This window comes from Odocoileus virginianus, chromosome 11 (assembly GCF_023699985.2).
Source record: "Odocoileus virginianus isolate 20LAN1187 ecotype Illinois chromosome 11, Ovbor_1.2, whole genome shotgun sequence".
Lineage (NCBI taxonomy): Eukaryota > Metazoa > Chordata > Mammalia > Artiodactyla > Cervidae > Odocoileus > Odocoileus virginianus.
The window spans coordinates 57,293,830-57,306,013 of record NC_069684.1 but is presented as its reverse complement, the minus strand read 5'-3'; the positions used below and the strand labels follow the sequence as shown (position 1 = coordinate 57,306,013).

At 36.3% G+C, this 12,184-nt stretch overlaps 1 protein-coding gene across 5 annotated transcripts in view; it reads right to left on the bottom strand.

The window, feature by feature from the left end:
• The window catches only part of GPATCH2 (G-patch domain containing 2), a 189,890-nt gene that overhangs the window by 167,081 nt on the left and 10,625 nt on the right, over positions 1 to 12,184 (bottom strand). For all 5 annotated transcript variants that reach the window (XM_070474507.1, XM_070474506.1, XM_070474508.1 and 2 more), the window contains exons 2-3: positions 7,370 to 8,089; positions 1,958 to 2,019 (exon numbers count right to left, since the gene is read on the bottom strand). In XM_070474507.1, the coding sequence (XP_070330608.1) occupies positions 1,958 to 2,019; positions 7,370 to 8,089 (782 nt within the window). The remainder of the gene's footprint in view (positions 1 to 1,957; positions 2,020 to 7,369; positions 8,090 to 12,184) is intronic.

The window sequence follows — 12,184 nt, the reverse complement described above, 5'->3', positions numbered from 1 at the left end:
TATTTTGTGATTTTTTTTTTAAAGAAATAATAAAAAGATGTATAAGCAGTCAAAAAAATAAAAAGAGAGAGAAAGCAGATGGTTTTAAAAATAACAGACAAATAACGTTTTGAATAAGATCTGAGATTCACTGGTCTTCTTCATGATTCTTAGAAAAGCTACTGATTCCAGATTCTAAGAGGGTCATCAGAACTGCTGTAAACTTTTTCCCTTTACAGAACATTTCTGATTTCCAAAATCTCTTACTACAAATGTTTTTAAACATAAACCAAAAAATGCCCTTAAACTTTAACTGAAGATGATTTTATGGGGAATGGCTGTATTTCAAATTATGAAGGAATGAAAAATATAAAACACTTGGGAAATCAAAGTGACCTGTTTATTTCAACTGAGGATTTCATAAAAAATATTTTTTAAAAAGCAAGCACAATTCAAAGCACATATACATTGGTACTTTCATTGAGAGTTACACTAAAAGATCACAGATCAGGTAAAAACATAACAAACGAAAGGGGATAACTTAAAACTGTCTACCCTACATCTTAATTCCAATCAGACAATATTATCATAGAAAAATGGGGTTATCTTATTTTTGATGTGATGCACAACTTTATTCTTAATAAAGAAGTCAAATAGCTAGAGATTAAGAACTTGGATTCTAAAGTCAGAGAGACCAAAGAGAATTCCAGTTTTGTGACACTGGGGAAATAACTTCAAATGTTCATTGTCTAAAAACAAAAGAAGTGGGGAGAGGACCTCGTAGGGTTGTTTTCAGAATAAAATAAGAACTTAAAATAAATGTAAAAAAAAAAACCCCAAAACACTTAGCAATGTGAAACATAGGAGGCTCACAATAAATTCTAGCAGATTATTTGAAGCCATTCAATGCTTCTCAAAGATTGAGAGGCTTGTCAGAGTTCTTTTTTAAAAAGTTTTCCCATTTCATTTCATTGCCAAAACCAATGTTAATATAGCTTCAAGTAGACATAGGTATTTTAACAAAAATTCATGTACATTAAGGTAGTGAAGCTTACTCTCAGCCCTAAGGTTCTAACATGTTTCTGTGAAGTCTATGGTCTTGAAAACAGTTATATATCTACTTATCGGGGACAAATGGCTTACAAGTAAGCAGAAACGAGCAATAATTTAATTTACTTAATCTGTATTGCCAAGAGGAGGAAAAGACTAAGAAAGAAGACTATGGGGCATCTATTATTTTATTCTTTGTTTCATAACATCATTAAACTATTAAGACTTTTAAAAAATAAATTTTGTGGGTTTTTTTTCCCTTAGATGTTACTGCTTTCCTCTAAAGATCTCCAGAAATGGAGAAAACACTTGTATTTGTATGTACGTCTCCTGTTCCCTTATTAAGGTTTTCATAATTTCGACCAGGGCAGGTAGTTTCAAAATAATGCCATGTTGAAGTATGAGAAGTTTCAGGAAATTTCAAAGATGGGAAAGATGTAAGTTGCAAGACTACTGTTTAACAGTGTACAATACTGAATTCATGAAAATGGTCTAATTACTTACAAACTGGATAGGATGAATAAATGTCACAGCTGAATAAAAATGAAAAATGACTTGCAAATCCACTTTTATTAATGCTTAAACATAATCAAATACATATGGAATCAGGTGGAGAATGAGAACCAGGGTCTTGTGAACTTGCTAAGAGACAAAATTGAAAAGACTGAGGTATGTAAATCTTTCTCAAGGAAGATAATCCTTCCTTAACATTATTAGCTCCCCAGACTAGCTTTTGGAGATAATCAATTACTTTAGGTTATGAAGACATAGAATGGAAAGGAACTAAATCCCAGTCCGCTAAGTAGTGTGTGGATTGCACGGAGGTAAATGGATTGAAGTCATCAACTTATGAAATAACTAGTAATAAGCACAACTTTAAAATGAAGGCGTTTTTCCCAAAGCAAGAAAAAAAATAGCATCTCAGTACCTTGTCTTCCCTCATCATTGGTAAACAAACCAGCATCAGTGCTGCTGAGACTGCTGGAATCACTAAAATAAGGGAAAAGAAAAAAACAGATCAAAAGAACAATTGATCTCTCAGTCATCAAATTTTAAAGAGACATGGCAGCTCAGAGATGGAACTTAAGCTTGACAAAGATCTGCAAGAAAATAAGATGATTTTTTTTTAATCAAACTGCAAACATCCTGGTTCCATTAACTACAGAGCATATTATTTTTGGCACATAAAACCACAGGAATCTAATGGGACTCTGACAGCAAGCCAGATGTGACTGCTATGAGGTGCTGACACAATTGATGCATTTTATTATCTGCTTTCATCAAATGCTTACTGCTCCTTTCTTATTCCATGCAATTCAGCTTTGAGCCCTGAACAACACTGCTCAATAAAATGCGGAAGTCTCAGTCAAAAGCAAGCTCAGCCTTTCTTCAGCACATGAAATAAATACAAGGGCCTGGGATGGAATTACTTTTCATAACCACATTTGCAAATATTCCTGAAAGACATTACTTAGGAATTCCCAACAACTCTATTACTTGGCAAGGAGGAAAAAAGTTTACAAGGGCAACAATCCATTAAATCAAAACTAAGGTCTTTGTGAAGAGAAAATGAATACTGACAATTATTAAGGAGGAAGGATACAAAAATAACAGGTTCTCTTTACTTCAACAGAGTTGGAGTGTATGATAGAGTCAAACTTCACATATAAATGAAAACAATAGGAAATATTCCACTGACATGAATTAAACAGTCACTGTTAGTTTTACTAGAAGCAATGCTTATATGAGAATCTAGTTAGTTTAAAAAATCACAAGGACAAGGTCAGATGATAAGGGCTTTGGTCTTTAAAGAATATTGAGTGATGTTCTTAAAAAAACCTCTTTTTTTACTGTAATTCTTAATTCTAACCAATCAGGAATTCACCCCAAGTGCTTTTTAAATTATAATGTTTTTTCATCAACAGGAAGAACTCTATAATCTTAGTTAAAAAAATCATCTTATTCTGTTTTACAATATTTCAATTGAGAGTTTAGGATTCAAATTACAAATGAAATTCTAAATTCTGAATATAAAATATTTCAGTTTTTGTTTGATTTTTTAAAAAATAAATATGAACAAAAAGGTTAAGAATTTAGGTGGCATATTCTTCTAAGGACCTCTGATTTAGCACCTTTTTCTTTAACTCTTCAAATTAAGTGAATGTATGAAACTATATTGCACAGGTGTTAATAAAACAAATACTTTCTAAAAGCATCACATTCATACTTATTTTCTTGTTTACAGTCAAGTGTGCTCTTCTATATATAGTGATATTAGAGTATTAAATACACTTCAGAAACATTATCTTTCTGCTATTTAGTTGCCCAAGCTACTATAGATATTTTTTTCCTCTGTGACTGAGTAGTGCTTTCTTGTCTTCCCCCATCAACACAAACACTTATAAAGGACCTTATCATACATACCTTGGGTTAAATTCTTTTTCTGAAACCCTCGAGGCAAAATTATTCAAAATTCATACTTTTTACACTTTTGAAAGGTTCATTCTAAAATGCCTAACAGATCTGGGATAGCACTTTGTAATCAAATATACTAATATATTTTTCAATTAAATGAAGGAATATCCACATTAAATACAGGTCAAGTTAGGTCTGGCCACAAATTCATTAGTTTTTCACAGCTTTCAGAATTTAGATTTACAGATAAAGGAGTGTGAACCTATATGCTTTCCTTTTTGTATAATGGTTTTCCAATCTCTCTGAATTCAGATTTATCCCCTCTAATCTATTCTACAGATAGCCAGGCACATCTTTTCAAAACATAACTGGTTGACTAATATTATAATATCCTGGACAGGATCCTGGAGCAGAAAAAGGGCAGCAAATAAAAACCAAAGAAATTCTAATAAAGTACTGACTTTCGATAATGTGTCAACACTGGCTCATTAGTTCTGACAAATGCATTAATATCAAAGTAAACGGATGATACGAACAATAGGAGAAACTGGGTGTGGGATGTATGGGAACAGGGTATACAGACCACACTTTCTGTACTCTTTGCAACCTTTCTGTAAATCTAGAACTATTTTAAAGAAAGTTTATAAAACACACAGGTACATACATGTACATGTATGTACATGTCTATGTAAAACAGAAAGTCTTCTACCAAAATTCTTAAATTACTTCCCCACATTTACTGGAGTAAGTGTAGATTTCAAGGCTTTCCATGGATAGGCCCCCACCTAAATTCTTTCCATCCCTTCTCTGATCCTTATGTTCTTTCTCCAAGCAGTATCCCTGTCTCTTTCTTCTCTGCCTGGAGCTCTTCTTAAACATATAAGAAAATCGGAATTCCCTAAGACCAGCAATTAGTCCTTAACGATCCTGTCCTACTTTGAGATGTTTTTCCCTGTTTTCAACAGCACACTTTCTTATTTACATTTCATCTAACTGAGATCCAGTAGTGCTCATATCATGTGGCTGTTGGTGTGCTTAACAAATCAGAAAAAGAGCTTAAATAGAAGGCATTTTTCATTTTCAACAGCTGATAGTCATTATGGCTTATTTCCAAAGATACCTCTTCCTACTTTTTTTTTAGTATGACTTTTATAGCACACTATTTAGAGAACAGACTTATGAATGCTTACTGAATTAATACATGTACACCAACTCTAAAATCCTGTCCCAGTCTGCTCACTGCCTGCATTTTCTATTCTTGATAACCTGGGCATCATCTGAGAGTTCTCTTTCTCACTCATCTGCCCCAAAGTACAGTCAGCCGACCTCCCACTGATTCCAACTCTTAAAACTGCTCCCACAGTTTTATCCCTCTACTATCATCACCATGGTTTTCCCTGGGGGCTCAGATGGTAAAGAATCCGCCTGCAATGCGGGAGACCTGGGCTCAATCCCTGGGTTGGGAAGATCCCCTGGAGGAGGGCATGGCAACCCACTCCAGTATTCTTGCCTGGAGAATCCCATGGACAGAGGAGCCTGGTGGGCTAATTCTATGTGTTCGCAAAGAGTCAGACACGACTGAGCGACTAAGCATATCACCATCATAATTCACCTTCCTCTTAAGGATGGTCTGAAGGTCAGCCAAAACTAAACAAGACACTGTGGTCAAGTTCAGGGATCTTGATCAAACGTAAATCTAATTATGCTAGAAATTCCTCACTGATTTTTCATTACTTGTATGACAAAATTCAAATTACCAGACCTCACAGGCCTCCAAGGCACACTTATGCTGTAGCCTGTTGCCACTTCATATTGGAGTAATAAGGAACTGCATATACTTGCTCACACACATCACACTTGCCTCACAGCCCACACCTCTGGATGAGCTATTCTGTCTACCTGGGATGACCTGACTTAAATCCTCCAATATCTGAACAAGGCTTCCAATCACCAGTACCTTCTGCTTAGCACGCTTCTTTATCACCATGTTTGTGTGGCTATCCCAGATTATGAGGCTGGAGAGAATCAGGTTTGTCTTGGGATGAGTGAACAGTACGCAGTAGTTATTCAAATGTGTGTTAAGTCATTTGCGACCCCAAAGACTGTAGCCTACCAGGGTCCTCTGCTTATGAGATTTCCCAGGCAAGAACACTGGAGTAGGTTGCCCATTTCCTTCTCCAGGGGATCTTTCCGACCCAGGTCAAACCCAAGTCCCCGGCACTGCAGGCAGATACTTTACCATCTGAGCCACCAGGGAAAGCCCTAAATCACACACACAGAGAAAAGTTTTCCATTCTTATCTATTAATTAGTTCCAAGGCAATATATAGCTTTGTACAGTGGGAAAGTTTTGGACGTAGTCTCAAAAGGCAATTATTCCTGTTGGGAAGACACTTTAAATATTTAGCAATCTTCCCACAGAAGGAATATACAAGGAAAGAAAAATAATTTACTCAGGGGTGAAAACATCTTTTTTTGAAACTTATAGTTAGACTGATGAGTGATGGGTAGCCTGATTACAACCTAATACTCAAATACTTTTTATAATGAAAAGAAATGAAAGAGTTTCATTTCATTTCTAGTCCAGGGTATACTGTCAATAAAAGGCAGATATCAATAAAAGGAGGGGCTTACACAATCCATCTAGAAAGCAGGCAACCTGTGAATAATCCAGAAATGAGGATTTATCTCAAATGCCATACATCCTCTCTCCCAGCAACTGAGCAAGGTAATTACTTTCAAGACAAGCTGGATGTTCCTCAGGCACAATGGTCCAATACTAGCATACAAATAATTCTCATTCCAGTAGAAAACGACAACTTTTTTGGAAGAAATGCAGGTAAGATAGTTTTCAAAATCTTCCTAAAACATTTAAGTAATTTTTAGTTCTTTAGAAAAATTACATAAATAGCAAACCACCTCTAATAAAAGGTACATTCTACAAACTTATACTAGGTCCTAATCATATCAGTAACCACATTTACAAGAGAGAAAAAAATTATATATATATAATAATATATATATATAAATATGTATATATATATATTATATATATATATATAGAGAGAGAGATCCATAGCTCATACTCCACATCATTAACATGATGCCAATCCTACCAACTAAAAATCAAATACTCTTTCCAGACCATTTTTAAAGAATACTTTTTCTGATCGTAGTTTTGCATTTGATTTTAAGGATATGCTTAAAAGGATGAACAGGGTCACTGTTTTCTCATTCCTATAGGTAACATTAGTTCTGTGTAAAAGAAAAGTGATCACTTACCTTTTGAAGGTGTCAAAACAGTCCTTAAGAACTCTCATTGTGATACACCTGCTTTCTAGAATGGATTGATTAGACTAATTGCCAAAGGATCGCTCCTTCTCCCATTTGTATAAAAACAAGCTCAGGAGTTTCTGGACTATATATTGGGTTTTACAGTTCGTAAGTGATCAGAATTCCTAGCAATCTACAGACTTCCTAAAATATCTAGTCACACACTGTGAAGTGGTATCAAGGTTTGGTTCTCAGAAATTAGATTACACCGATGGATCGTGACACTGAAAAGCACCAATGGCTAAAGCTCTATAATTAAACAAATAAATAACTATAAACACAATTCTAAGAGTTATAAATGTGTTGCTATTCAAAAGCATTCTTTCCCATTAAAAATCCACTTCCTTTTCTCTTTGTAGCTGAAAATTAAGTCATTAGGACACAATCAAAAGACTTTGTATAAATCAAACAAGCAATTTTGCTTTGTGAGAAACATCATAAATTATAAGTAAACATAACTGTGGTTAAACAGTAGTATCACTACCGTTATTATAACTTATAATCACTTTCAAATAGAATTAATTAAAATCCAAAACACAATCAACCACAAACACTGGAGACATATTTTTAGATTTAGAGAATAGAAAAGTCACCTTTCACTCATGAGTTCATCTGAGACTTTTTGCTCTTCATATTCCATTTTGTCCTTATTGGTCTGGCTTATTTCCTCACTTTCTAAAACCACTCCTTCATCTTGGATTTTTGGTCCCTGTCTAACTATTTTCAATTTCCTTTTTTTGACTTTGTTCTTGGTAAACTCTTGATATTGGTAAGCTCTGCTGTCATTGTCCATGTCCTGATCTCTGCAACCTTCCAGGGGCTGGGTCATTGTCCGCTTGTTGGGGTTCTCCGGCGGGAGGTCCACAGCCATGCGCTTGACCTTCCGCCTCCTGCGCAGAGTTCTGTTCCCAAGGCTGTCCACGGCAAAATCAGACTCATGCCAGAGGGGTCTTTTCCCTCGAACGTTATTATTTAAGTTGGATGACGGCCTGCGCTTCGCCACTAACATTTGGTCGTCAGAGTCACTGTGATCCTTTTTATTATTATTGTGGTTCTCTCTATAATCCTTGCTTGGTTCTTCTAAACTAGAATCAGAGCCTTCACTTAAGCAGTGACCGGTCTCCCATGGGTGATGAACATTATACGACCTCCGTTTTCTCCCCCTCCGCTTCCTGGCCTGGCGTTTCAGAGGGCAAGAAATACTTCGAGAATGGTCTCCTGTTTCAGCAAATCCACCTCGAGCTTGCTCTGAGCTCTCCTCCAAGGCTGAGACAAGATCATGAACCAGTTCTTCCATGGTTCGACTGAAATGCCTACATTTTTTTTTAAGGAGAGAAAAAAAAAATTAAATAGTCAGAGTTAACCATACTAACATAGTCTATTGCTGCAGACAATTCACACTAAATCTGACTAGAATTAATAGCTATTATAAAGAAATATTTAAAAGCTACTTAGTTTTTCTACTCAAGAAAATACAGTTCCAAATATTCTGACTCATTTTTAAGCTTTTTCTTGTATAAGTTCTTTTATTAAACATAAGAATTACTTCAAGATAGAGTAAGCGTAATATCCACAATGAAAGGGCTCAGAAACTTTATATTTTTATTGTCTAATTATGGAAAACTTATTTCTCCTTAAGTCTCCATACTTTAATCTCTACCTGTCCTTTCCCTAGAGCCAGTTTTTCTCCAGCAGATACAAGAGTAGAGAGAACTTTCTCAATCCCCTGCTGCCCCACCACACACACACACACACACACACACACACACCCCAATTTCTAAGGAAACATACAATCCTCTACTCACCACATGCTCTGCTCAGGCACTGCCATGATATGCAAGGCAGACAGACAGACAGACAGGCAGGTACATTCAAGATTTGTAATACATGTGAAAAGAAAATTTAACCAAACACAGGACATGTATTTGAAGTGAAGTGAAAATTGCTCAGTCATGTCCAACATTTTGCGATTCTCATGGACTATACAGTCCATGGAATTCTCCAGACTAGAATACTGGAGTGGATAGCTGTTCCATTCTCCAGGAGATCTTCCCAACCCAGGGACTGAACTCAGGTCTCCTGCATTGTAGGCAGATCCTTTACCAGTTGAGCTACTAGGGAAGCCCTGGGCTAATCTCACAACCCATGAGGCAGAAACTATGTTCATATTTAACCTGGAGCCCCACTGGTCTACTATGGCCCATAATATGTTTACAATCAATCTGAAGCAGTTGCTCAGGCCTTAAAAAAACAGACCAAAAAACTGAAGTATGTGAAAAAATCACCCACTAGTCAGCAAGGATAAACATCAGTATTCTTTAGGAACTCTTGTAAATTACATGAGTCCTTTCCAAACCCAACTCTCAAAGATTCTAAGTAAGTATGTAAGATATAGGATGCAGACACATGATTTTATTATTTTATTAGAGGTAATTCAAATATGCACCTTTCTTATGAAGATCACCAACAATTATTTCTTAAACTGAGTTCTAGAAGCACCGAGGATCAAAATATTCTCCATTACAGAGGTTTATAGACTTTCTGGAGTCTATAGCAGGGGTGGGCTTATTTTCTGCTTTGCGGGACAAATATCAACAACCTCAGAGAGGCAGATGACACCACTCTAATGGCAGAAAGTGAAAAGGAACTAAAGAGTCTCTTGATGAAGGTGAAAGAAGCGATTGAAAAACTTGCCTTAAAACTCAACATTCAAAATACTAAGATCATGGCATCCAGTCCCAGAACTTCATGGCAAATAGAAGGGGAAAAAGTAGAAGCAGTGACAGATTTTATTTTTCTGGGTTCCAAAATCACTGTATATGGTGACTGCAGCCATGAAATTAAAAGACTCTTGCTCCTTGGAAGGAAAGCTATGATCAACCTAGACAGCATATTAAAAAGCAAAAGACATCATATTGTCAACAAAGGTCTATGTAGTCAAACCTATGTTTTTTCCAGTAGTAATATATGGATGTGAGAATTGGATTATAAAGAAAACTGAGCATTGAAGAATTGATGCTTTGAACTGTGATGTTGCAGAAAACTCTTGAGAGTCCCTTGGACAGCAAGGAGATCCAACCAGTCAATCCTAAAGGAAATCAGTACTGAATATTCATTGGAAGGACTGATGCTGAAGCTGAAGCTCCAATACTTTGGCTACCTGATGTGAAGAATCGACTTCTTAGAAAAGACCCTGATGCTGGGAAGGACTGAAGGTGAAAGGTGAAGAGGGCAGCAAAAGATGAGATGGTTAGATAGCATCACTGACTCAATGGACTTGAATGTGAGCAAACTCTAGAAGATAGTGGACAGGGAAGTCTGGCGTGCTGTAGTTCATGGGGTCGCAAAGAGTCGGAAACTACTTAGCGACTGAACAACAAGAACAAGACACTCAAAAAAAAATAAAGAAAAAAAAAAAAAACAAGAGCAAGACAACTTTTGTAAAGGACCCAGTAGAAAATATTTTACCTCTGCAGGCCATTAGGTCTCTGTCAAAACTACTCAAATTTTCCATGGTAAGCCCAAAACAATCATCAGGAATACAGAAATGAACGGGTATAGCTGTGTTTTAATAAAATTTTATTTATAAAACCAAGGGATGACCAGATAGTTTGTTGATCTATGGTCTATATATAGTCTTCAAAGGCCATAACTTCAGGCCCTCACAAGATTCCTTTAACAACTCTCAACCTGGCCTTTTCCTTTTAATAATAACTTGAAAAGGAAAACATAGGTGCGTCAACTGGATTTAACACTTACAATATGAGGTACATATAAGGCTTCCAAAACTTGAGTACTTATTATGTGCCAGACAGACCCATTTCTAAGTGTTTCATATGCATTACAGTATGCCTCCTACATACAAACCTTCAAGTTGCAAACTTTCAAAGATGCAAACGTGTGTTCACATGGCTGGCTAATCACATGAGTTAGTTCACATGTCTGGCATACATTGTCATGTGCATGCATCCTTTAGAAGTAGTTGTGCTTTTGTGTACGTTACTGTATGGTACTGTATAGTATCTTTGTTTTAAGAACAGTATGTTCAGAAGCAAGTGTAAAAGCAGCAGTGATGTAGCTGGTACTACTGTACTTTTCAAGGTACTGTAAGATTTTAAAATGTTTTCTTTATTGTATATTATTTGTGTGAAAAGCACTGAAAATCTATTACAGTACAGTACCATACAGCCGATTGGGTTAGTTGGGTACCTAGGCTACGTCTGTTGGACTTATGAATGCACTCTAAGAAAGGAACTTGTTCATATGTAGGCAACTTACTGGACCTCATTTCATCTTCACATAATAACCCTGTAAGGTGGGAGATGAAACACTCAGACACAGAGATTTAAGGCAGCCGGCCCGAAGGGACACATTTAGCAAGTGGGAAATGCAGGATTCAAACTATGACAGTCTGGTTCCAGAGCCGGAATGCTCACCCAACTACACCCAATAACACCTCCATAATTCCAGTATCCAGTTTGCATTTTTGTTTATAACTGATTTAGTAGCAGGAGATACTATTTACTATAGAGACAGATTTAATATGTATCTATATAAAGCTGATGACTCACAGTTAAGCATTATATTCTCCTGAACACAAAAAGGGGATGACAGACTTAAATCAGCGCATTAGGGTGGGGTGAGTGAGTTGAATTCAAAAAACCAATGACGCCTCAATAAAATGCATTCTGTGAGCAATTAAATAACAGGACATTATCTTCCAGTTAATGTGGGTTTGTATTTTCCATAGCTATGTCCTTTGACATTCTGAGTGAGTAAACAAAAAGTCTAAAGAGACACACATTTTTCAAAAACATGGTGATTCAAGTAAATATTTGGCCACCTGATGCAAAGAACCAACTCACTGGAAAAGACCCTGATGCTGAGAAAATTGAAGGCAAAAGGAGAAGGGGGTGGCAAAAGATGAGATGGTTAGCTAGCACAACCGACTGAATGGACATGAATTTGAGCAAACTCCAGGAGATAGAGGATGACAGGGAGGCCCGGGGTGCTGCAGTTATTGGGTCACAAAGAGTCAGACATGACTCAATGACAGGGCAACAGCAATTTTTAACCAACTCTGCAAGGCTACTAATACTTTTTTCTTTTTTCCTTTAAAAAGGTTCTGTATAGAACCGGGGTTTCAGAACACTGAAGTTGATGAAGAGAACTATGCATCACAGAGAAACGCGTAGTAAGCCAATACAAGGGCTAAAATTCCAACTACACTGATAAGCCAAATGGATCTTTTTTCCAGTACCTATATGTTATTATAATAACTGCTTTTTTTCTCCCCTTTATTGCAAAGAGTATTTTGTTCTTTTCCTTTAACATTACTTCTTTGGAAGAAATGTTGTCTGAGAATTATCTTTGAAAGCAATACTGTACCTTTAAAATAACTCACTGTA